Genomic DNA, 26130 nt, shown 5'->3' with positions numbered 1-26130 from the left:
AATTGTTTACCTATATTAACAATGTTTATATACTATCCAAAATGCAATTATATATAAAGATATGTTTTTTCGAAATAAATTATATATTTTTCATTCTTTTACATTTAAAAATTCACAACTTTCTGTGCTCTCCTACCAAACATATTCATATAGTTAACATAAATTAATTAACAACCTAAATATATTATATATTCAATATTATCTTGTACTTTCATCATATACCTACGCAACTATCTATACCTCTACCATGAGAATTCATTCTTGCACAAAATCCTATCTCAATAAATTTGAAGGAAATAATATCATCATACATATTTTTCAACTTAACAAAAGTTTAATAAAACAATTTGTACGTTCCTGGATTTTGTCGGTCTGACATGATTCGTTAGGTGGTCTAAAATCAAGATCACTATAATTTTTTAGACTATTATTATAGACTTCAATATAGTGTAATTATATTAATTTAGATAAATATTATAAAAACCAATTTTATAAATGTATAATTAACGTGATAATACTTATCTAATATCTTTTATTATATTACATAAATACTCTAAGTGAACTTATAGATAGATGTTACCTATACAGTGCAGTCTTCGCTAGTTGAAAGTCCTCTAGTTCTGTCACACTGGAGAAACTAAACACAGATATGTGTGAACATAAGAATGATGCAACCGAAGACCATAAAAAGAAAGGAATTGGGAAGAATAGTATCCATATCATCAGCCAACTCTTTATTCTGAACACAGTAGATTATGATGACTGTTGGGAAGCCATCAGGGCTAAGTTCCACCCCTATCTCACTAATGTTTTATTTAGATTAGGGAATGGAAAGGAAAGAGTGAATTTGAGATGATTTGAAAGGAAAGTGTAGAAAAAGTTAGGGTGTTTGGATTAAGGTAAATGAAGTGGAAAGTGCGGAGAAAATTTATAAAAATTTGTGAATTATGTGATGGGTGTGACTGAAATTATATATTTTTTAATTGATAAAAATGTAAATTTACATATTTATCCTTATATTTAAAAATAATTAAAAATTAATTTTATATATTTATTTAAATATTTATAATTATAAATATTTGATAAAAAATTATTTTTATATTAAATAATATTATTATTTTTGTTTTTCCTTTTTTAATTAATATAATTATTATATAAATTTATTTTTTAATTATTAAAAAATATATTTATTTTTATTATTATTATTATTTATAATTTATTATATATAATATGATTAATTATGTTTTTATAATAATTATTTTGATTATATTTTTTATATTTAAATTTTAATTATATTTTGAATAAAAATATTAATAATTTAAATTTAAAATAAAAAAGAAATAAAAAAAATAAATTAAAGTTAATAAATTAAAAAATATATAAATATACAACTTTCTTCCCACATTTAAAAAAAAAAATTTGCAAGGAATAACTCTTGTTCTGTCTCTACGGTGTTCTTGACGTGATTCAGATTTAAATATTAAATTTGAGTTGTGATTTAGATAAACGTATCCTAATCCGTACTTTAGATAACTTCATAATTTTATGATACATGACTTTTTTTTTTCTCAACAGTACTCATTTGAGTATTATTTCCCATCAATAAAAGTGTCTCATGACACATATGAGTGTTACTGAAGGGGAAAAAAAAGTACAAAATAGTATTATTCAAGAAAAAAGAAGAAGAAAGAAAATAATACCCAAATGAGCGCTAATACAATCTCATACAATGCCCCTAAACAATCCTTAAAAATATATTAAATGAATCAGTTATAAGATTAATTGGTCAATAAAGAGAGATTCCCAATGTCATCTTTTGGGATTGCAGATGTTATATGCTTGCTGTTCTTGACAGTTGTCATAGGAGTGCCTCTCATGTCTGAGTAGTCTAACAATATATGCCACTTCATTGGAAGAGCATTCTATAATGATGTTACGTGTTTTCATCATTCAGTTATTATGCCATCTTTCTGTTTGATGTGAAAATTTAGTGTCACGTGTGTATGATCAAGGGCAAGGGGATTTCATCAGATTGGAAAAAGGGACCTTACAATACACTGGAAAAGATGAACGGAGTAAAATGTGGATGGTTTTGCTATGTTTTATAAGTAATATATTTGAGAATTCTAATCGGTTTTAGTGTCTATATTCTCTCATATTCTGAAAATAAAAGAAATAAAGAATAATATTAAAGAGTTTTTGGAAAGTGGAATATAGAGTAATGATTACAGTTACATGTTTATATCAAATCTTTTAAGTTTCCAATCTTTTAAAAATATTTGTTTCAAGTTAGGTCTCATCAATATTTGTTATCCAACGTGGGAGGATATTAAAGAATATAAATATCAGAATTATAAAATGATCCTAATATTAATTGTGTTTTTTTTTATTTCTTAGTTGTTTCTCTTTATAGAGGTGAATAACCTTTATTTTGTCTTTGTTTCATTGATTCTTTTTCTCTTTAACTAGATCTAGCTCGTATATATTCAGACTATTTATTTTGATATCAATGAAATAATATTAGAGATATTCATTCTATACATTTCTTTTTACTCTTTTTTATTCATCTTTGTTATATTTTATAATAATGACAGATTCAGCGAATTGACACTTTTGATTGATGACATTCTTCCTTGCCAGTTTGTTAAATTTCAAACCTTTTTATAAAGGTTCAAGGAGTATTTTCATGCATGACTCCTAATGTCAATGGGCTAAATTATTTTATAAGCAATTCTAGAAGATAAAAAGGAAATATGAAATGATCTTTCTACAAGTTAAAAAACATCTTTTATAAAAATTTCTTTAAGGTATACTGATAAGTGTCTAAATATAAAGTCTAAATCAGTTGACAGTTTAAAATGGAAAAAAGTGATTTACTTAGAGAGTCTAGTGCATTGATCTGAGGTTATTTCATTTTCTATTTTCATACTTTTTTTTTCTCTTACTCTCAGTATAGACATGATCAATGTCTCATTGCCATAATATATTCAGAACTTATTATAAATTATGAAATTGAGAATATTTTTTTGGAATGTGTAACTCCAAACAGAAATTTTAGATTTTATTATAATTTAGAAACGTATCGAAATATATACTCTAGAGTATAGTTTTGAATTGGGTATAAAATATATTCTAAAATATAATTTTAAATTGAGTATAAGATATTATGAAAAGGATAAGTTGATTATTTTTTATATTATCATGGTAAGAGAAGAAATTATGGAATTGTCATAGAGAAAAAATTCAACTATTCAATTTAAGTTTAAGACACGTATATCTAAGGAGACATACTTGTGTATTGCGAGACAATGTGAAATAATCCTAAACCTTATATAGATTTGAAAGTTGAAAATAAATTTAAGAACATATAACAGCATCCTTTTTTTTCTTATAATTACCCTTTTTACCCTTTATTGTATACTATTTAATACAACATGTTTATTCCATAATTACAAAACTATAATAGAAATACACTTATTAAAGTTGATCACCATCAACTTTGGTTTTATACTTTTTATGGGTTTGACATTGTTGTTTTGAGCTTACAGTTTCTCAAGTAGATGGCACTAAAACATTGTTACGATATTCAGACAAAGCCTGCAACGGAAAAACAGTTCTATAGAATGGGTAATGAAGCAAACAACTTCTCTTGTACACCCCCAATGCTTCCTGCAACATTTAAGTCACACACAAACATTAAACAATTTTGCACGCAACGATATAAGTTCGTACATAACTAAGAGCCATAATTCAAAAGGATAGAGATTTGAGAGGTACTTGTTGGGGCCAATCACCATCTTCTAACTGAGAATTAATGAGTAACTTTGCAGCACGGTGAAGAGGAGTTGGATCTCTCTCAGCCTACATGCAAATTTAGAAAAGGAATAAGAAGAAAACTTACTTTGGATACAATAATAAACCACATATGTTGAAATCCAAGATACCACAGATGTTGAAATCACACAGGTGCAAATGAGTAGAATACCTGACCACTAAGAATCAAAGCTAGTAGAGCCCAAGCTGTTTGACCAACATTTGATCGATTCCCTTCAAGAGGCACGTACGTCTTCATTGCACATATGCATTAAGTAATATTTATAAGTAATGACATTTAAGTTAATGGAAATTGTAATCACAAATAGCCATTTAATTACAAACCTTCATTGGACATGAAAGATAACTTTCTCCCCAACCACCATCCTCATTTTGTATTGAGAGTAGAAACTTCACAGCTTTACGAATGGCAACACAATTACTGTAAGACTTTCCAGCAGCAGCTAAACCTCCAACTGCAAACCAGGCACCGTAAGTGAAGCAAACTCCCCAGTTCCCATGCCAATTTCCGTTTGGTAATTGTTCATCTTCGATGAATTGTGCTGCTTTGACAATGAAATTATCTATCTCTTCCCTTCTATGATTTGGGTATAGTTTTTTGAACAACACTAAAGCCTGAATTGTTGATCCAGTACACTCAAGATACTCGTGCTCAATTACTATGTCAGCCAGAAATTCCGCGGGATTCAGATGCTACAAATTAATAAAAAAAAAGACACATCTGCATTAGCTAACAAATTTATACATAATGTAAAAACCATTAATTCAAACTTACTTCCAACCACTTTTGAGCTATTGCTGGCTCCCACACAGTTACACCTCCATTTTTACTCTGCAGTAATCAAACTTCTAGTTTAGTAAAAAAATATCATATATCACAAATTTAAATGTAAGAAACATTGATAAAGGAAAATTAAAAAAAAAATTACAGAAAAACATCTACATAATCTAATCAATTAAAATTTTAGAAGTAAAAAGTTAACTTTAATGTAAATTGTTTAAACTATAACAAAAGTCTTAATATAAAAAGAAGCGACTGAGTAAATTTATCATTTATATGATAAAACTTGAAAAAAAAGTAAAACAAAAATAAAATAACTTGTTTTATAGCAATAGAAAAAACAGAAATGATTTTACTTTGATAAATAGTATATTATGTTTTAAACTAATTAAGTAGAGGTAAATTACTCGTATGCAACCTTTTTTCAATTTCTATTTCATAAAAATAAAGAGAATAGACTATCGATTATACAATCAATCACATAAAATTGAAAAGTGTGCCATTTTTTATAACACTCACCTGAAGTGACAATAAAAAATTGACTGAATCATATAACCTTTCAGGTTCCAATTTTTCTCCCACAATCTCTTCTGGTAACATGGATAAAAGTAAACAACACTGAAACATGGATGATTAGTTAGTTAGAACTATGTAACATATGTATGTTGATATCCATAAGTTATTTAACAAATTAAAATGTTTTGTAACCTAATTAGTTAAATACCTTCATACATTCTGCAGTGCCATCAGAAAGTTGTAATGCATGGTCTCTATCAGCAAAGGTCCAAGACCCTTTAGATATGTGATGAAACATACTCTTAAAATCTCCTGAACGATTTTCTACTACCTATAATATAATATGACAATATCAATTCACTATTACCTAATAAAACTAATGAATATCTAGTCCTGAATATATTGAAGATTAATTAAAAACGGTGTTTCTTAATTGTAATTTTATCATATACACTCACTTGAGATTTCTTGATAAAATCATGTGCTTTTGCAAGTGTGGGACCAACATCATCAATTAGATTAGTAGCAAGAAGAGCTTGAACAATAAAACCAGCATCCCATGATTGCGTACTAAGTCCCTGTATATAGACAATTGCATTAATTAAGTTATCATCTTTAATTACTATCCTATTGCAAGTGATTATAAATAAGATGATGGTAATTGAGTTTTATTTAGATATTAGAATGTTCTAGTGAAAAAAGAAAATGACAATACACGTTGTATTATACATGTATACACATTCCATCTTCTGAAAGCCATAAATAATCTGGAACCCTTGCAACGTGCTTTTTAAAAGCATCTCCATTTGGATCTTCTACCCAACATGCAAGCATAGACAGAGCCTACAAAACACAAATATGATATAGGCAAATTTGAATGAAATCTCTTTATGGAGAAAATCTAAAAATTATAATTTATGCATTCTAGAAAATAATATATATATGCTTTAAAATTATGATAATTACCTTGTTCACACAACCACCATCTATATATCGAGTATTTTCATCTTCATAGTGAATAAGCTTCATTGCTACTTGAAGTGCTTTTTCTCTAATCAACTTATTGAAAGGCCAGCGTGTAAGAAGTGGCTCAGTAACTAAATAAGCACTATCCCATATTAGATCTTGTATCCAATGATGGGGATAATAGAGATCTTCCTGTAATCATACGTATAAAATACATTATTATCCTTTTTGTCATACAGTTTACACACACCTTATGTTAATGTATTTTCTTTTAAATTTTAAAATTATTTTTCTTTTAAATTTTGATTGAACTAATTACGTACGCTTCTTACAATTTAATTAAAAAATTGTAATTTCCATAAATTTAACGTGACATACTTCAATTAATGATAAAATATGGATTACCTTAGCACATTTGTGACGTGCTTTCTTCCAAATACTTTCATCATACGGTTGAATAAAGAGTTCTTCTCTTAATTCTCTAATCAATGGTGTGATTGGACACACAAATCTTTTTCCATATATATATGACATAGGCATATATACATGTCGGCAATAATACCACATTTTAGCTGCATTATTTTTGGTGAAAATAAGATACAATAATAATTAATTGAAAAATGATTTAGTCACATTTCTTAAATAATAATAAAAAAATAACCAGGATGCATGGGGAGAATAGTGGGAAGTATCCAAAATTCAGGCGGCAATGGGTTGCATCCACTCCAATCAACTATACCAAGTACCTGCAAGAATAACATAATTTAAAACAGTAACATACTTACATTTATTTATGTGTTTATTAAATTGTATAAAATCATATTCATACCGAAAGCCAAAATTTTCCCCAGGAAGGCACATGTGTTACGCTGCCATGATCATGAATCCATTTTCTAGCCTTAACACAAGCATTGTTATGACCTCCATTAGCTCCTTCTCCGAGAAGTCTCATACTTATATAATTTAGTGTGGTACCATACATCGTGCTAGGACCCTCTATGTGTAATCCCCACCCTCCATCATCGTTCTTCACATCAAACCACTCATTAGTATTCATTTTTATGGTTGTATATTTTATTATTAAAATGATAGAAATTATATGTAAATTGAGTATATTGAAATTTAACAAATTTACCTGATGATTATATAAGTAACGGAGAATTTCTTTACGATATTCTTTCGGAAGTACAAAATCAAGATGTCCCGTGCTGTAGATAGAAATGACCTGAAACATATATAAAAGTATTGTTTATGCATATAATTTTCTAAATTTCAAACTTAGATTACCAAATCCTATATCGATTGAAATACTATACAAGTTTGATTTTAGTTTTTCATTAAAATTTCGTAATTATGTCTTTAAAACTTAATAACCAATTTTAAATAAATTCTAATAATAAAAAGCAAATCTAATATATTTAAACAAAATTATTTTTTGACACCATCCTTTTATCTACATCCCTTTCACAATTGTTATTTATAATAAAATATTATATTATAATAATAATATTAAGAAATATAAATAGAAATAATAATTTATAAAATTGTAATATGAATGCAAAGAGAAAAGTAGGAGTGTGATACTATTTTTTAAATAAGTTGAAGTTACCATGATAGGAATGAAAAAGTGGGAACCCCCGAGATGAGCAGGCCAATGGCCATCACTAGTTTGCAGTGCCGACAGGTAATGAGAGGTTCTCTTTAGGGTGAGAGTAGCCTTCTCCCATGTTATTTCTTCATCATCTTCTATCTTCACTTTCCTTGTTTTTTGTTTGAATTTCTTTTCCCTCAAAATCTGTACAAATATACTTATATTATTTATTTCTTTAATACCTTTCCTTTTCGAAATGCCACACAATAATTTAATTTTAAAATAGTTAAACAATGGCTTACTACACTTTTTGCCCTGAAGAATGAGGTTTTAGTGCAGATAGTAAAGAAGAAGAAGTACCTGAAATCGCCATAGTCGATCACCACAAGCCTTGAGCTTAAAGCGATTTTGATAGAAATGTTGACGAGCAGCTTCCACCTGGGCTCGTTCTTCATCAGTTCCTGCTTCAGAATCAAACTCCCATATTTGTCTTCCTACAAAATTGTTTGTGCTAAATATGTATGGATTCTTTCCTCCATCTCCTATCTTCAGCCTCCACATTTTCTTCACCTTACTTCCTCCTGCATCATAAATATACACACGCTTTAACCCTCATTTATTGTGTACTATATAACCCAACAATAAATCATATCTTCTCTTTCTATTTTATCCTTTCAACTTGCTTCTTTTGTCCCACGTCACTCGTACTTTCTTTAGTCAAATATAGCAAGTTTTTCCCTTACAAACAAATCTAACTATTCCATTTTCAGTACAAATCACCCAACCATTAAATCAACAAAAAGTATAGAACTTAAATTGTTTAGACAGTTTTGTCTAAAAATTGCAAATATTTTAAGGGAAAAAAAATTAAAAAACATTATTTTTTAACGTTAAAATTAGTTTAGACATACATAGAAACTATTTGATATAAATTCTTTAAAAAAAAATATTATGTATTAGTTAATTTTAGTTTATAGAAAACTTTATTTTATTTTCTCCTCTATAAGTCTAGAAAAACTAGTCCAAACAATTACAACTCCAAAAGGATAAATTCTCTTATAAATTAAACCTACACTGCTTCTGTTTGTTGGTGTGCATCTCACAAAAGATAAGTAATAAAAAGAAAGAAGCAGAAAAGAATTCAACCTGATAACAGATATCTTCAAGTGTTCACTCCAAATGTTTTGAAGCTAACAAATATACTATAATGGGATCATATCTGTCTCTATTTATGGACTTCATTTCACTGACTCTATACAACTCTCAACTAAATCATTTAATGATGTCCACCCTTTCATATACTAACAAAACTTAGTTTTCCATTTCTTAATTACAACTGATATGACCTGGGACGTGTACTTTAAAATAACTTTTAATTGCTCTATTTTCTAATCTTATTCATTATTTATTCACTTTCCTAATTTTTTTATAATATTTTTAATAATAAAATTAAATTATATAGATAGAAATAAATAAGGTCAAATTATGTCAAAAACATATTAAAAAAAATTATTCATGAGATTTAATACATAGTGCATTAATGCAATGCCATAAATCTTAGAACATCTCCCCAACTAAACATCTCCATCAGGAATTGATTTCACAATTTCTTTTGCATTAGGATAAACGGAGAATTAAATTTTAGACAATTGAAGATAATGAAACTTCTCACAAAGTGCAATACAAAAGTATTATGAAATAAAAACTAATTTTAAAGATAAAAAATAACTTTTAATTGCTCTATTTTCTAATCTTATTCATTATTTATTCACTTTCCTAATTTTTTTATAATATTTTTAATAATAAAATTAAATTATATAGATAGAAATAAATAAGGTCAAATTATGTCAAAAACATATTAAAAAAAATTATTCATGAGATTTAATACATAGTGCATTAATGCAATGCCATAAATCTTAGAACATCTCCCCAACTAAACATCTCCATCAGGAATTGATTTCACAATTTCTTTTGCATTAGGATAAACGGAGAATTAAATTTTAGACAATTGAAGATAATGAAACTTCTCACAAAGTGCAATACAAAAGTATTATGAAATAAAAACTAATTTTAAAGATAAAAAATAACTTTTAATTGCTCTATTTTCTAATCTTATTCATTATTTATTCACTTTCCTAATTTTTTTATAATATTTTTAATAATAAAATTAAATTATATAGATAGAAATAAATAAGGTCAAATTATGTCAAAAACATATTAAAAAAAATTATTCATGAGATTTAATACATAGTGCATTAATGCAATGCCATAAATCTTAGAACATCTCCCCAACTAAACATCTCCATCAGGAATTGATTTCACAATTTCTTTTGCATTAGGATAAACGGAGAATTAAATTTTAGACAATTGAAGATAATGAAACTTCTCACAAAGTGCAATACAAAAGTATTATGAAATAAAAACTAATTTTAAAGATAAAAAATAATTACTTATCATAGTGACTAAATTAAAAATTATTTTAGAGATTAATTTTTTTTTAATTTCTAAAATAGTATCTAATTAGCTATTAAGGTTTTAACTATAAATTATTTAGATTGTAAATTTGATAAAAAAATCTTAAAAACTAATTAAATACCAATTTATAAATTATTTAATAATAATAGAAATTAATTTAAAAAATAATGTTTTTAAAATAATATATAATTTAGTTATTATAATAATTAATTATTTTTAATTTTTAGAATTAATTATATTTTATAATTTTCTTGAAGTATTTATTGTAGTGCTGAAATATGTTTATGATAAATATAATAAAATTTCTGGTAAGACTATAATCAGGGTATTAATAAGTCTGACTCTCCCAACTAATTTAACAAGTTGATCTAATTAAATTAATTTAAACTTTTTGGATAAATATTAACTGCAGTATTAATAAGTCTGAATCTACCCGCAACTAATTTAAATTTTTAGTCCAATGGGATAAAATTTCAACAAAATCAATAGTTCTAAACTATTGATTTGACTATTAGATCTGTAATTTACAAACCCAAACTAGGTAATTGTTCTTCATTATTTCTTATCTTTATGTCTTCATTATGAAATTTGAAAGTGACAAGATCCAATCTAAGATTCCCCTAGTTAGAATCATATAATTTGTATTTTTATGATGTTGAGTTTTGAAGGATAAAAAGTATATATTAACGCCTAAGTTTTGTATTATTATTAGATTGTGAAAATTAGAATTTTGATATTAAAATTAAAGTATTGAATTTTTTTTAAATGATGTTTTTCTATACAGGTGGCATTTCACTACAACAAAATTTAATTTTAATGAAGATTTATTACCGGAGGTTATGATAACCTCTGATAAAAAATAATTTCAATAGAGTGTTCCAGAGGCAAATACATTCCTTTTAACAAAAGTTTCTTTTCATGTAGCCCAGTTCAAAATTCAAAACTCTTCCCATATTCATCTCTCAAAATTTTCGGCACAAAAAGATTTATCTCTTCTTGTATCCTATTTGATTTCTCACAAATTGGTTTCTTTCCTAATTTCTCGCACCCTACTTCTTTGTCTATGAGTCTTTTTCTTTCGTTAGTGTGTTTAGCGGTGGCTTTTCCTTTCGGCGATGCGTGGGTTTTCCTTCAAATGTACTTCTTTGCCTACGAGCGTTTTCCTTCCGGCGGTGCGTGGGTTTTCTTTCCGGCGGTGCATTCCACGGATTTGGAATCATGTCTTGCAACACTATCATCGGTTCTTCTCTCGTCTCGCTATTCTTTACTTTTCTAAATTTCATTCTTTAGTTTTTGCTCTTCTTTATGTAGAATAGGTCCAGGGCAAATTGTGCAGCTACACATATTAGGAATTATCATTTTCTAAAATTACTAAGAACAGAGAGAAAAAGACGTGTTACTTGAAATCATGCATGTAGGATTTTGTTTCTCCCTTTTGTGTTATTGGATTTCAGTTTATGTTGGATTGAAACACTAATTATATCAGTTCAAAGGTTGAATTATTTATGACTAATTATTGAATTTTATTTTAGTTTGCTATTCTTGTTCTTACTTATTGTTCAAAGATCTAATTGTTTGTTATTATCATGTTAAAGGTAGATTTTACAGCTTATGTAGAGAACCTTGAGTCCTGTTTTGACGATTTTCTTAACGAGGATGTTACCAATGACAAAGTAAGCAACTCCTTAACAAATATTGATTTTTTTTGTAAATGTGAGTGCTTGTCTCTGTTTTGATTCTTGATCTGTTATTGCTTCTTTGCAATAGGTATACTAAGTAACAATATAACCAATTATTCTTACAATTTTTTAGAGAACAAAAGCTACTTGTTTTACTTACGTTACGGTCAGGGGCACGCAACCAAGGATTGTAGTTACCGCTTCTAGGATTAGCATGCCTGTTGCAGGTTTAGAAACCTCTTAATCTATTTATGTAGTTGTTGCTAGGTTCTTCCTTAGATGTGATTTCCACATCTTCTTTATTCTTTAGTGTTTGACTTTTTTTCCATGTGTTTCTGTTGTGACTGCAAGTGGTTTGCCTTTGGTGTCTCCTACAGATAATTCTACAATTCCAGTAATTATCCCATGATCTCGCTGATTTATAGATTGGGGGTTCGTTATTAATGTTTGAATTATTTGGTTAGTGCTTACATATATTATTAGTCTATTATCATTATTCCCAGTACTATAGCTATACCTTATAATGTGTCTCGCGAGGGTATGCATAAAAACTACAGTACATTAGTTTAAAATATAAATAAGTAATTAAACTTGGTTATTATGTTGAGCATGCTACAGTTGTTAAGGTAATTGTGAGATTTCTTAAGATCCACGTATTAAAAAAAATAAAAATGAAAGAGCTATCTTTATTCTGTTTATATTTGAAATAAATCTAAATTGCATGGTGCTCACACCAATCATGTTGTACATAGTTAGTTTAGTGTTTTTTCTTAGATATGATATTATTATGAAAAAGAGAAAAAAATGAAATCTATAGTAGAGACACTTGGAATCTAGTATTGTGTAAGTGTTGATGATGCTACCAGATTTGAAGGAATCACAAATATTTTTTGTATCTAGTATCTGCTGGTGATTGAAGTGTTTCCAAAAACACTTGGTGCCCTGATCTGTAATGACACTGTTACACATGTTATCATTTTTTTGTCTCCTATATGAAGAAAGCTGCAATCTCTGTAGTATAAGGTCTTTTACTATTAAAAAAATGTAGGTTTCTTATCTTCTTATTGAGCTTACATGATAAAGTATTCAATCCTTGCAGTACTCATTCTTCTAGATAAAAAAATTGTCGTAAAAAGTGTTTTAGTTTCTGTTGTTGAGGAAACTATTTGATAATTTTGTATACTCGTGTTCTTGGGTCAGATCTTTAAGATTTGGAATAACTCATTAAACATGATATCAGGTTTTCCTCATTCATCTTAGATGGCTTCTTCTGTTAGTTTAGTGGTCTATCCTCTTCCCATTCATTATTTCCATATTCATTTAATTGAATCATATATGCAATAAGTACTTGATTTCTTTCTTAGTTGCTTTTCTTATTCACTATAACACATTTCATCACACAAACTTAGTTTAAAAGGTGGATCCAACAATAAAATATATTATATAATAACAATCTATTTCAGTTCATCCATTATATAAAGACCATCCCAGTTTTTAACATCTCTCAACTATATCTCAATTACCTTTCTCTCTTTCTTACGCGTATTTTACTTGCTAGGCATGGTTGAGCTTCCGTTCAGCTCAAGGGCTATTCCAACATTTCTCATTCTCCGTTTCTTCCTTATTTTTGGGAATTTCCACAATGCAGAGGCCAGAAATAGACATTACAAATGGGAGGTGAAGAATGAGTATAGGTCCCCTGATTGCTTTAAGAAGCTTGTTATCACAATCAATGGAATAACTCCCGGACCCACCATCCAGGCTCAGGAGGGTGACACGGTTGTTGTTCAAGTTAACAACACTTTGATCACGGAAAACCTTTCCATCCACTGGCATGAGATTAGACAAGTTTGGCTTCATCTTCTACCCAAAATATTTTTTCAAAATATAAGCTTAAATAAAAAAGATTTAAATGATTAATTTAGACTTTTCATTTGTTCTTATTGATTATTCACGTGTATGGTTTGTATGTGGCAGATTGGAACTCCTTGGTTTGATGGAACAGAAGGGGTAACTCAATGTCCTATATTGCCTGGCGGCACATTTATTTATCAGTTTGTTGTAGACAGGGTAAGTTCTAAAATTCTACCCACATGAATAATCATGTTAATTCCTTATCTTCTGTTTGTTGTTTGCTATTCAATTCTTTCATACATAACACCAAAACAACTCTTAGTGTCTTATTTGCTTGAATCTTTTATGTTACAGCCTGGTACATATCTTTACCATGCTCAGTATGGAATGCAAAGGGAAGCGGGGCTATATGGACTAATTCGTGTGGCACCCCGTGACCCTGAACCCTTTACCTATGACTTTGACAGAAGCATTATTCTGAACGATTGGTACTACAAGAGCACTTATGAACAAGCTGCTGGACTGTCTTCAATTGTCTTTCAATGGGTGGGAGAGCCTCAAGTAAATTAATTGTTCAATGCAAAATCTACCATCTTTTCTATTTCCTTTCTTCAATGTGTAACTGTTGGTTTTATTCTTACTCTTTGTATATATTTGTTTTCCCCAATCACTTCTGATTCATGGAAAAGGAAGATTCAACTGCTCCAAATCTCCAAGCTTGAGCACTGATGTTTGTGACATATCAAAATGTTCTCCCTTTATACAAACTGCGATCCCAGGCAAAACTTACCGACTCAGAATTGGCTCCAAATAGAGGTAATCAAAGGTTTTGTATATAAATAAATTTTCATCCATCCTTTCTAAACAAATCTTCTAAACATTATCAATTTATTTTTTAGTTTACCAAGATAATCAGGTTATCAATTTATTCTGTAAACCACCTACCGAATCAGGTTAAGCTTTTCATGTGTTGCTTTGGTATTCATTGAAGTCCAATTTAGCTAACAATGATTTTTGGCCTTTTCAGTTTTAGTTTTAAATTTCTGATGTGGTGTTGTTATTTACCAGATGCCAAGATTGAGAGTAGATTGAACTTGGCTATGAGCTTGGACATCTACGTTCCAAGGGATGAAAGGGCTGATCACTTGAAATTGTCAGACTTTCTTGCTAACGCACTGAAGTCCATTATTCAGGTTAAGGGTGGACATAAAATCCAAATTACAAAATCAAATCCATAATTATCCAAATTCATATTAGTTTTGATCCATTTAAATGGATTTATCTCAAATCCAAATCCATATTTTTTTATTTTAAATTCAATCCATTTAATTGGATATGAATTAGATATGGATTGGATACATTTTTGGATTATCCAAATTGTATTTTGGGTTGGATTTTGACTTGGCCCGATCCAGGTTGAGCCAAGACAATTTAGGCCCAAGTTGAGCAAAGTCGACCCAAGTCCACGTCGAGCTGAGTCGTCCGGGCCCAAGTCGAATTGAGTCGGTATGGACCAAAGTCTAGCCAAGTCATTTCGGACCAAAGTCGAACCGAGTCATTTCAGACCAAAGTCGAGCCAAGTCATTTCGGGCCAATGTCGAGCCGAGCAGGTTCGGGAAAAAGTCAAGCCAACCAAAGCCGGGACGATGTCGAGTCGCCTGGGCCGATATTGAGCCCGGGCTGATGTCGAGACGAGCGGGCCCGGGTCGATGTCGAGTCGAGCGGGCCCAGGCTGATGTCGAGTCGAGCGGGCCTAGATCGATATCTAGTCATTCGAGCTCAGGCCGATGTTGAGTCGTGCGAGCGTAGTCCGATTTTGAGTCGTTCAGGCCCAAATTGATGTCGAGGCGAGCGAGGCCGGGCCGATGTCGAGGCGAGCGAGGTCGGGCCGATGTCGAGGCGAGCGGGCCCAGACCGATGTCGAGGCGAGCGGGCCCAGACCGATGTCGAGCCGACCGGGTCCGGGCCGATGTCGAGCCAACCGAGCTCGAGCCGATGTTGAGCTGAGCGGACTCGGGTTGATGTTGAGCTGAGCGGGCCCGGGCCGATGTCGAGTTGTTTGAGCCTGGGCCGATGTCGATTCGTTCGGCCCAGGCTGATGTTGAGTCGTTCGGGCCCACACCGATGTCGAGTCATCCGGGTCGGGGCCGATGTTGAGTTGTCTGGGCCCGAGCCGATGTCAAGCTGTCTGGGTCGGGGCCGATGTGGAGCCGAGTTGGTCTACTCGGCTTAGGCCCAGTTCGAGCCAAGTTAGTCTTTGTCCATATCAAAATAGATTTAATGTAATTGACAAAGTGGATTTAATCTAGATTCAATCCACTTTAAATGGATTTAAAAAAAATCCAAATATATTTGATCTAGTTAAAGTGGATATGGATTTTAAATCCAATCCATTTATTTGGATTTGGATTTGATCTAATATTGGATTTTGGAAAATCCAATTCATGCCCACCCCTACTTCACGTTATCAAACCTGAGTTGGAATCTCTATTGGACAGCACCCGTGATGAGTTTAATAGATAGCTTTAAAGATGTGTTTAAACTCTACGAAGGTGGGATCAAGGTGTCTGAAGGTATACTTAAGAATGTTAGGGATAAAATTCCTGCAGAGCTGCTCAAAGAACTTCTCCGAACTGATGGAGAAAGGTTCCTCAAGTTTCCCGTGCCTCAAGTGATTAAAGGTATTTTTACTGTGCTGGCAAAGAAACCTGAAAATGTCACGTATTTTTGTAAATGACTCCCATATGATGATGACATTTTTTTAAATTTTTAGCCGAAGATAAGTCTGCATGGAGAACCGATGAAGAATTTGCTAGAGAGATGCTTGCAGGTGTAAACCCTGTTATTATTCGCTGCCTCCAAGTACGAGCAAGTGATTTTAGCCTTACTATTTTATAATAGATCGAATTCAACTAAAGAATTGTATTTATAGGTTATTGTTATTTAACATCTTACTATCAGTTTTTTATTTTATTTTACAAAACATGTTTTATATTAATTTAGAATTTAATTTCTTCTGAATTTGTATTTAAATATTACCTCTCAAATTACCAATATAAAGATTAGGGAATTCCTGTTGTTTGTTTTATCATATGAATTATCAAATAAAATACATCTCGCATAAAAAAAATGGTTAATATTTATTTATTGACAATTTTATAATTAATTTGGTGAAAAGGGTTGTTTAAAAATTGAAGAACTTATTTAAATTTTTTATTATAGTAAAAATAAATAAATAGTATTAAAATTGAACTAAGTGTATTGAAAAGTTTCTCTTACTGTTTAGTTAGTTACAACCTTTGATAGTGAAAGATCATTGCTCTACATACAAATCATTCATTAAAGTTACGTGTTTGGTGTTTGGAGGTTGAGCAGCATCACTCCGCTTATTAATTCCTAAATACAGATTTCAATTTTACCATAAAAGGATATCAATCTGAATATGAATCCAATTATGTAGTTTCAAAATACTAAAGTATAACCGTGTGTTTGATTCCACAGATATGTACGACACCATGGAAAGCGAAAACATATAAGAAAATATATAAGTTTGGATCTATTAATTTAATGAAAAAGGAGTGAGGAATGGATGAATTAGTACTATTTATATAAAACATTTATCGCATCAATTTTAATTCTAAAATTATGAAATTATTTTTTAAAGTGTCTAAAGAAGGAACCAATCCGTACCGATCCACATATAACCTTGGATTAGAGTTGGACAATACAAACTAGCGAATTCAAAATATTTATCTACCACACTTAAATGCGGCAGGTTGAAATATTGATACATATGGTCCCTAACTAAAAGTGAACAATTTAGGTTTTATGAACAAATTTTCTATTAACAATAATATCAAATTGAGGAAAGCGCATAAATAATAAGATTACAAAATAAAGCAATTAAAAGTTATTTAAAAGTACACGTCCCAGTCTGGTCCCATGTGTTGTAATTAAGAAATGGAAAACTAAGTTTTGTTAGTGTATTGTTGTTAAGGATGCAACGCAGGAGATCATTTAAGTGATTTAGTTGAGAGTTGTATAGAGTGAGTGAACTGAACTCCATTATAAGTAGAGAGACAGATATGATTCCATTATATTATATTTGTTAGCTTCAAAACATTTGGAGTGAACACTTGAAGATCTGTTATCGGGTTGAATTCTTTTCTGCTTCTTTCTTTTTTATTACTTATGTTTTCTGAGATGCACAGCAACAAACAGAAGCAGTGTAGCCAAATATTTTGAAGATGGTGGTGGGAGGATTTTATTCAAATGCTGTAATCTAACTATCACTCACTTACTCATGCACTCACACTCACACTTCCACGCATCTTATTTAGCTCCACCCCTTATTTAAATTCTATACTTTTTGTTGATTTAATGGTTAGGTGATTTGTACTGGAAATGGAATAGTTAGATTTGTTTGTAAGGGAAAAACTTGCTATATTTGACTAAAGAAAGTGCAAGTGACGTGGGACAAAAGAAGCAAGGTTGAAAGGAAAAGAAGAAAAAGAATAGAAAGAGAAGAAATGATTTATTGTTGGGTTATAGTACACAGTGAATGAGGCTTAAAGTGTGTGTGTATATGTATGATGCAGGAACAAGTAAGGTTAAGAAAATGTGGAGGTTGAAGATAGGAGATGGAGGGAAGAATCCATACATATTTAGCACAAACAATTTTGTAGGAAGACAAATATGGGAGTTTGATTCTGAAGCAGGAACTGATGAGGAACGAGCTCAGGTGGAAGCAGCTCGTCAACATTTCCATCAAAATCGCTTTAAGCTCAAGGCTTGTGCTGATCGACTATGGCGATTTCAGGTATTCTTCAGGGGCAAAAAGTATAGTAAGTCATTATTTAGTTATTTTAAAATTATATTATGGTGTCGAAAAGGAAAGATATTAAAGAAATAAGTATATTTGTACAGATTTTGAGGGAAAAGAAATTCAAACAAAAAATAAGGAAAGTGAAGATAGAAGATGATGAAGAAATAACATGGGAGAAGGCTACTCTCACCCTAAAGAGAACCTCTCATTACCTGTCGGCACTGCAAACTAGTGATGGTCATTGGCCTGCTCACGTAGGGGGTTCTCACTTTTTTCTTCCTATCATGGTAAGTTCAAATTATTTAAACTATATCGTTTTTTAATATTATAATTTTTTAAAATTATATTATTATGAAATTTTAATGAAAAACTAAAATTGTATAGTGTTAGTTTTTTAAGGTTATGTTTGTACTGAGGAGTGGAAATGAAAATTTAAGAGTGAATATCTGAATATTTAAAATGAAAGTGTGAATATACACTTTGTTTCTGATGACGGAAACATATTAAAAAAAAGGTGAAAAAAAAATTAATTTTTTTTTAAAAAAAGAAAAAATCTTTTCTCAATTTCCATTTTAAGGTACTAGTACAAGAAAATAATGAAATAGAAACCAATTTTTAAAGAACAAAATAATTAGTTGCAATGGTAATTAAATTAGAGACCATCCTATAAACTAAAAAAAATGGTTTCTAAAATTAGTTTATATTATTGTTAAATAGTTTCTAAATTAATATATAATTAGCCACAAAAGTTTTAGAGACCAATTTTAGAAACTAATTTAAAAACCAATTTTTATTTTAGTTTCGATCTCTAATTTAGTTACCATTGTAACTAATTATTTTGGTACCTAAAAATTAGTTTCTATTTCATGATTTTCTTGTAGTGTAAAGTCTTATTTTTAATAATTTATAAATTTATTTTATTATCATTAAATAAAATATAAGTATTATCTTTTATTCAAAATGATAAATATATAATAATTAAATTTATAATTAAATAAAAATATTAAAATGATTAATAAAATAAAATAAATTTTAATATTTTGTTAATAGATGTTTTATGTTAAATAAATAAAATAAAAATATTAAATTAATCAATAAAATATTACTAATTAAATTTAATATAATTTAATTTTAAAATAATACTTTTTTATTTATTAAAATTTAATAATATTTTTTTAATATAAATTTATTTTAACCTTAATTTATATTTTAAAATTTTATTAAATAATTATATGTTTTATTATATATATATATATATATATATGTTTATAATTTCTATATTAAATATAGATTATATATTATTAATTAAAATTTATATTTATATTATAATAAATTTAAAAAATTTATATAATATAATATAAATAATAATAATAATTAAAATAAAAATAATAATATATGAAATAAAATAAAAATAATAATAATAAATTTATAAAATAATAATAATAATAATAATAATAATAAGATAATTAAAATTACAAAAAAGTAAAATTTCTGTCAAATCATTTAACTTTCATAAATTTATCTTCACCTTCCATTCTATTTACCTTAATTCAAATAACCTCACTTTCTCTACATTTTTCTCTCAAATCCACCCTTTAAATCATCTCCATGATCCAAACAAAGCATTAGTGTGTTTGGATTAGATTATGTTACAATGAACTTTTGAGGAAATTTTTTGAGTTTGTGATTAGTTTGATGGTTGTGAGAGTATATTTTTTTAAAAAAAGTGTAAAATGTAAATTACAAATTTACCCTTGTCTTAAAAAAAAGAATAATCAAATATTAAGAATTTTTTTGTGTAAATTTGGATGAATTAAAATTATTAGTAGTATAATTCGATATAGTTCAATAATTAATAAATGAAAAAAATAGAGTTACTTGACAAAAAAGTAATTTACATGTAAAAATTGTCAATTATTATATAGAAATAATAATTTAAATAATCATAAATTTAAAAGTTGTAATTAAAAAATCTTTTAGCGTTAAATGTAAATAGTATTATTATATTTATAATAATAATTATTTTACAATTTATTTATTATATTTTTGTATTACAATTTTATTTTATTATTAATTATTATTCTTTCACTTTATTAAAATATTGTGTTAGTTAAATTTATTTAATAAGGATAAATTAAGAAATAACCCTCATGTTGTAGTGATTTTCCATTTATTTCTTAAGGGTAGAAGATATTTAATGTTCAAATTTATATCATCTATTTTTCTTTTCCACAAAACCTTGGAATCTAAATACTTATATCCTCTCACATTTTTATTTGTTAACCGTATATCCACATAAATAATCAGGCCTTAACCGTAAGTTTTTTCCTTATTAAATAAAAATAAAGTTTAAATAATAATATAAAGAAAGGAAAACTCAAATATGTGTTTTGATTTTTTTATGTGAAATGTTTATGATTTATTTGTGTTGAATCACCTAAATAATAAATATATATACGTATTTTAGATAAGCTTGTTTCATTGTCATAAAAACGAATATATAGAATACATATTTCAAACAATATAAGATTTGAAAATATAAGAAGTTGAAATTTATAAAAATCTATTTTTTTTATTAGCAAGATTTAGAAAAATTTATGCATTTTTTTTATCATCAATAAAGAATTAATAAATATGAACCATTTCAAGAATGATCTAACTCTTTATACAAATTGCACTTTATCCACGCACCTCCTTCCTCCCAAGAAACACCTACTTAACATAGAGAATCAAAGATACAAACAAAACAAAATGATAACAAGAGCATCAACAAACCAACCTCATGAAAGCCAAGAGGTCCAAACACCAATATATGCATAACATTACTTTTCTATATGCCTTAAACATTGCAAGTCATTTCTGTCTACAGTACGGGACATCTTGATTCTATTTTTCCGGAAGAATATTGTAAAGAAATTCTCCGTTACTTATATAATCATCAGGTAAACTTGTTCAATTTCAATATACTCAATTTACATATAATTTCTATCATTTTAATAAAAATTAAAAACAAAATACAATAATAAGAAGAATACTAATGAGTAATTTGATGTGAAGAACAAAGATGGAGGGTGGGGATTGCACATAGAGGGTGCTAGCACGATGTATGGTACCACACTGAATTATGTAAGTATGAGAATTCTTGGAGAAGGAGCAAATGATAATGCTTGTGCTAAGGCTAGAAAGTGGATTCATGATCATGGTAGCGTAACACATGTGCCTTCATGGGGAAAATTTTGGCTTTCGGTGTGTATAAGCTTTTATACAGTTTAATAAACAGAAATAAATGTAAGTAATTTCACTTATTTAAGTTATGTTATTCTTGCATTGCAGGTACTTGGTATAGTTGATTGGAGTGGATGCAACCCATTGCCCCCTGAATTTTGGATACTTCCCACTTTTCTCCCCATGCATCCTGGTTAAATTTTTGTTTTTTTACTATTTAAAAAATATTACTAAATCATTATTCAATTAACTACTATTGTATCTTATTTTTACCTTAAATAATGCAGGAAAAATGTGGTATTATTGTCGACACGTATATATGCCCATGTCATATATATATGGAAAAAGATTTGTGTGTCCAATCACACCATTGATCACAAATTTAAGAAAAGAACTCTTTACTCAACCGTATGATGAAAGTACGTGGAAGAAAGCACGCCACAAATGTGCTAAGGTAATCCTTAATGGAAATATGTCACATTAAATTCATGAAAATTACAATTTTTTTAATTAAATTGTAAAAAACGTACATAATTAGTTCAGTCAAAATATAAAAGAAAAATGATTTGAAAATTATAAAAGAAAATACATTAACATATGATGACAGGAAGATAATAGTGTATTTTATACATATGATGACAGGAAGATCTCTATTATCCCCATCATTGGATACAAGATCTAATATGGGATAGTGCTTATTTAGTTACTGAGCCACTTCTTACACGTTGGCCTTTCAATAAGTTGATTAGAGAAAAAGCACTTGAAGTAACAATGAAGCTTATTCACTATGAAGATGAAAATACACGGTATATAACTGGTGGGTGTGTGAACAAGGTAATCATAATAATTTTAAATCATAAATATTATTTCTAGAATGCTATTTCTAGAATGCTATTTCTAGAATGCTATTTCTAGAATGCTATTTCTAGAATGCATCAATTGGAATTCTTAGTTTTTCTCTAGAAAGAGACTTCATTTAAATACGCCTTTACCTTGTAGGCTTTATCTATGCTTGCATGTTGGGTAGAAGATCCAAATGGAGATGCTTTTAAGAAGCACATTGCAAGGATCCCAGATTATTTATGGCTTTCAGAAGATGGAATGTGTATACAAGTATAATACAACTGAATTGTCATTTTTTTTTTCACCAAAGAATTCTAATATCTAAACTCAAACTCAACTAACATCATCTTATTTTTAATCACTAGCAATACGATAATCATTAAAGATGATATTTTAATTAATGCAATTGTGTGTATATGTAGGGAATTAATTCACAATCTTGGGATGCTGGTTTCATTGTTCAAGCTCTTCTTGCTACTAATCTAATTGATGATCTTGGTCCCACACTTGCAAAAGCGCATGATTTTATCAAGAAATCTCAGGTGAGTATATAATAAAATTACAAGAAACATCATTTTTAATTAATATTCAATATATTCATAACTAGATATTCAATGGTTTAATAGAAATAATGAATTGATATTGTAATATTATAGGTAGTGGAAAATCGTTCAGGAGATTTTAAGAGTATGTTTCATCACATTTCTAAAGGGTCTTGGACCTTTGCTGACAGAGACCATGCATTACAAGTTTCTGACGACACTGCAGAGTGTATGAAGGTATTTAAGTAATTACGTTACAAAATATTTTAATTTGTTAAATAACTTAATGGATAACAACATACATATGTTATATAGTTCTAACTAACTAATCTTTCATGTTTCAGTGTTGTTTACTTTTATCTATGTTGCCAGAAGAGATTGTGGGAGAAAATTTGGAACTTGAAAGATTATATGATTCAGTCAATTTTATATTGTCACATCAGGTGAGTATCATAAAAATTGTGATCTATTGCCTTTATTTTTGTAAAAATGGTAACTTAAAAAATGTTGCATAAAGCAGACGAGTAATCCATCTCTACATAATTTAAAGCATAAAATGCTAATTATTAAAAGTAAAGTCATTTCTATTTTTTCTGATGGTATAAAACAAGCTATTTTATTTTTGCTTGACTTCTTTTTCGAGTTTTATCATATAAATCTTAAATTTAATTTCAGTCCCTTCTTTTTATGTTAAGACTTTTGTTATACCTTAAACAATTTACATAAAATTTAATTTTATACTTCTTAAATTTTATCGGCAAGCTCTTGAATAATTAATATTGCAGTACAACGTTGCGTTCTTTCCATTTAAATTTTAATTGTTTAACTTATGCACATGTTTTTCTCTAATTTATTTATTTTTATAATTTCTTTAATTGAAGTTTCTACACATTTAAATTTGTGATTTATGATTTTTTTTACTAAACTAGAAGTTTGATTACCACAGAGTAAAAACGGAGGTGTATCTGTGTGGGAGCCAGCAATAGCTCAAAAGTGGTTGGAAGTAAGTTTGAATTGATGCTTTCTTTAACAATTACTAAAAAAAATCTGATTTATTTATGGATTTTTATCACGAGTCTGAATTTATAGATAAATATAATATTATTTACAAATATTATTTATTGATTTAAATACGTAGTTAAATTAATATTATTTATAAATTTGAATCCGTAGATAAATTTAATTTTATCTATAGATTCTTATTCACAGATATGTATCTGCAGGTAAATTTTACATTATCTACCAATTTTACCCACAAATCTATATTTACAATGAATTTAATATTATTAATATAAATATCTTTATTAATAATATTAAGAATATAAATAATTTTAAATTTTTTAATAATATTAATCATAATAGTTATATACATAATATTAAAAATATTATTATAATATAAATAATTATAAAATTATAACTAATATTCATAAATAATGATAAATAATAACTATAAATAATCATTATAAAATAATAACTAATAGATATGTATACTATTAAAATTATAAAATTAACAATATTTAATAATAATATTAACAAAAATATTAATAATATTAGTATTATGAATAATTAATAATATTATTAATTTAAATAATAATAATAATAATATTAATGAAATTAATAATATGACTGATATTAATAATTTTTATATTATTAATTATATTAATATTCATAATCATATTAATAAGTATAATAATAATCATAACATGAGAATAAAACTTTATTGAGTTAAAACTTATTTAATTATTTAAGGGACTTCACGTTGAATTTCACTTGTTAAATATGTATAAATTTGTTAGCTAATGTAGATGTGATTTTTTTTATTTATTAATTTGTAGCATCTAAATCCTGCGGAATTTCTTGCTGACATAGTAATTGAGCATGAGTATCTTGAGAGTAATGGAGCAACAATTCAAGCTTTAGCGCTGTTTAAAAAAATATATCCAAAGCATAGAAGGGAAGAGATAGAGAATTTCATTGTGAAAGCAGCACAATTCATTGAAGATGAACAATTACCAAATGGAACTTGGCATGGAAACTGGGGAATTTGCTTCACTTACAGTTCCTGGTTTGCGGTAGGAGGTTTAGTTGCTGCTGGAAAGTCTTACAATAATTGTGTTGCCATTCGTAAAGCTGTGAAGTTTCTACTCTCAATACAAAATGAGGATGGTGGGTGAGGAGAAAGTTATCTATCATGTCTCACGAAGGTTTGTAATTAAATGACTATTTGTGATTATAATTTCCATTAACTTAAATGTCATTACTTATAAATATTAATGAATGAATATGTGCAACGAAGACATATGTGCCTCTTGAAGGGAATCGATCAAATATTGGTCAAACAGCTTGGGCTCTATTAGCTTTGATTCTTGCTAGTCAGGTATTCTCCTCATGTTCATATGTGTGATTTCAACATCTATGGTTTATTATTGTATCCAAAGTAAGTGTTCTTCTTACTCATTTTCTAAATTTTGCATGTAGGCTGAGAGAGATCCAACTCCCCTTCACCGTGCTGCAAAGTTACTCATTAATTCTCAATTAGAAGATGGCGATTGGCCACAACAAGTACATCTCCAATCTCTATCATTTTTAATTGACTCTTAGTTATGTATGATATTATATCATAGCAGCAACATTGTTTAATATTGGTGTGTGTGTTAATTGTGGCAGGAAACCTTGGGGGCGTATAAGAGAAACTGTTTGCTTCATTATCCATTATATAGAATTGTTTTTCCGATGTGGGCTTTGACTGAATATCGTAACAATGTTTTAGTATCATCCACTTCTGTTTAACTTGAGAAGTTGTAAGTTCAAAAACACAATGTCATACTCATGAAAAAATCCGACATATAAAATAAAAGTTGGTGATCAACTTTGTAACTTTATTTCTATTCTACTCTTAGTAATTCTGGAACAAACATTTTGTATTAAATATTGCTTAAAAAAAAGGTAATTATATGGAATATGTTCTCAAATTTATTTTCTATCTTTCAAATTTATAT

The 26130-nt window shown here is 28.5% G+C and overlaps 2 protein-coding genes and 1 pseudogene across 12 annotated transcripts in view; 2 read left to right on the top strand and 1 right to left on the bottom strand.

Annotated features, from left to right (window-relative positions):
- LOC137832290 (beta-amyrin synthase) overlaps positions 1 to 8936 on the bottom strand; it is a 40108-nt gene extending 31172 nt beyond the window's left edge. The window contains exons 1-17 of one of the 2 annotated variants that reach the window (XM_068640368.2): positions 8835 to 8936; positions 8049 to 8269; positions 7707 to 7892; positions 7233 to 7322; positions 6927 to 7124; positions 6759 to 6843; positions 6503 to 6669; positions 6098 to 6289; positions 5861 to 5974; positions 5590 to 5709; positions 5340 to 5462; positions 5135 to 5233; positions 4610 to 4666; positions 4159 to 4527; positions 3986 to 4066; positions 3778 to 3861; positions 3380 to 3669 (exon numbers count right to left, since the gene is read on the bottom strand). In XM_068640368.2, the coding sequence (XP_068496469.2) occupies positions 3553 to 3669; positions 3778 to 3861; positions 3986 to 4066; positions 4159 to 4527; positions 4610 to 4666; positions 5135 to 5233; positions 5340 to 5462; positions 5590 to 5709; positions 5861 to 5974; positions 6098 to 6289; positions 6503 to 6669; positions 6759 to 6843; positions 6927 to 7124; positions 7233 to 7322; positions 7707 to 7892; positions 8049 to 8249 (2283 nt within the window). In that variant the 5' untranslated portion in view covers positions 8250 to 8269; positions 8835 to 8936 and the 3' untranslated portion in view covers positions 3380 to 3552. Of the gene's footprint in view, positions 3670 to 3777; positions 3862 to 3985; positions 4067 to 4158; positions 4528 to 4609; positions 4667 to 5134; positions 5234 to 5339; positions 5463 to 5589; positions 5710 to 5860; positions 5975 to 6097; positions 6290 to 6502; positions 6670 to 6758; positions 6844 to 6926; positions 7323 to 7706; positions 7893 to 8048; positions 8270 to 8834 lie in introns of those variants that run through there. The other variant, XM_068640367.2, reaches the window with a different exon arrangement.
- A 2089-nt stretch (positions 8937 to 11025) lies between these two features.
- Positions 11026 to 16717, top strand: LOC137832287 (L-ascorbate oxidase). Of its 9 annotated transcripts, none has more exons than XM_090303787.1 (8): positions 11027 to 11335; positions 11759 to 11836; positions 13401 to 13690; positions 13820 to 13912; positions 14051 to 14257; positions 14390 to 14512; positions 14765 to 16377; positions 16470 to 16717. In XM_090303787.1, exons 3-6 carry the CDS (start codon positions 13403 to 13405, stop codon positions 14423 to 14425), a joined length of 624 nt encoding a protein of 207 aa, XP_090159913.1. In that variant the 5' UTR covers positions 11027 to 11335; positions 11759 to 11836; positions 13401 to 13402; the 3' UTR covers positions 14426 to 14512; positions 14765 to 16377; positions 16470 to 16717. The 9 variants fall into 9 exon arrangements, 6 of the variants coding, with proteins under 6 accessions (XP_068496464.1, XP_068496455.1, XP_090159913.1 ...); XM_068640361.2 differs by having other exon boundaries at positions 11027 to 11403; positions 11763 to 11836; XM_068640359.2 differs by having other exon boundaries at positions 11027 to 11403.
- Positions 16718 to 18225: 1508 nt separating this feature from the next.
- LOC137832303 (beta-amyrin synthase-like) lies at positions 18226 to 25921 on the top strand (annotated as a pseudogene). Its single transcript, XR_016521691.1, has 16 exons — positions 18226 to 18515; positions 18623 to 18812; positions 21375 to 21463; positions 21579 to 21767; positions 21855 to 21939; positions 22034 to 22200; positions 22389 to 22580; positions 22746 to 22859; positions 23012 to 23135; positions 23250 to 23368; positions 23476 to 23574; positions 24078 to 24134; positions 24967 to 25335; positions 25428 to 25508; positions 25610 to 25693; positions 25799 to 25921. The product of XR_016521691.1 is annotated as a beta-amyrin synthase-like (transcript).
- The last annotated feature ends 209 nt before the right edge of the window (positions 25922 to 26130 follow it).

The sequence above is a fragment of the Phaseolus vulgaris genome, chromosome 6 (assembly GCF_051622355.1).
Source record: "Phaseolus vulgaris cultivar YP4 chromosome 6, ASM5162235v1, whole genome shotgun sequence".
Classification (NCBI taxonomy): Eukaryota; Viridiplantae; Streptophyta; class Magnoliopsida; order Fabales; family Fabaceae; genus Phaseolus; species Phaseolus vulgaris.
Note: the sequence above shows the minus strand (reverse complement) of the source record. Positions and strands in the feature narration are given on the sequence as shown.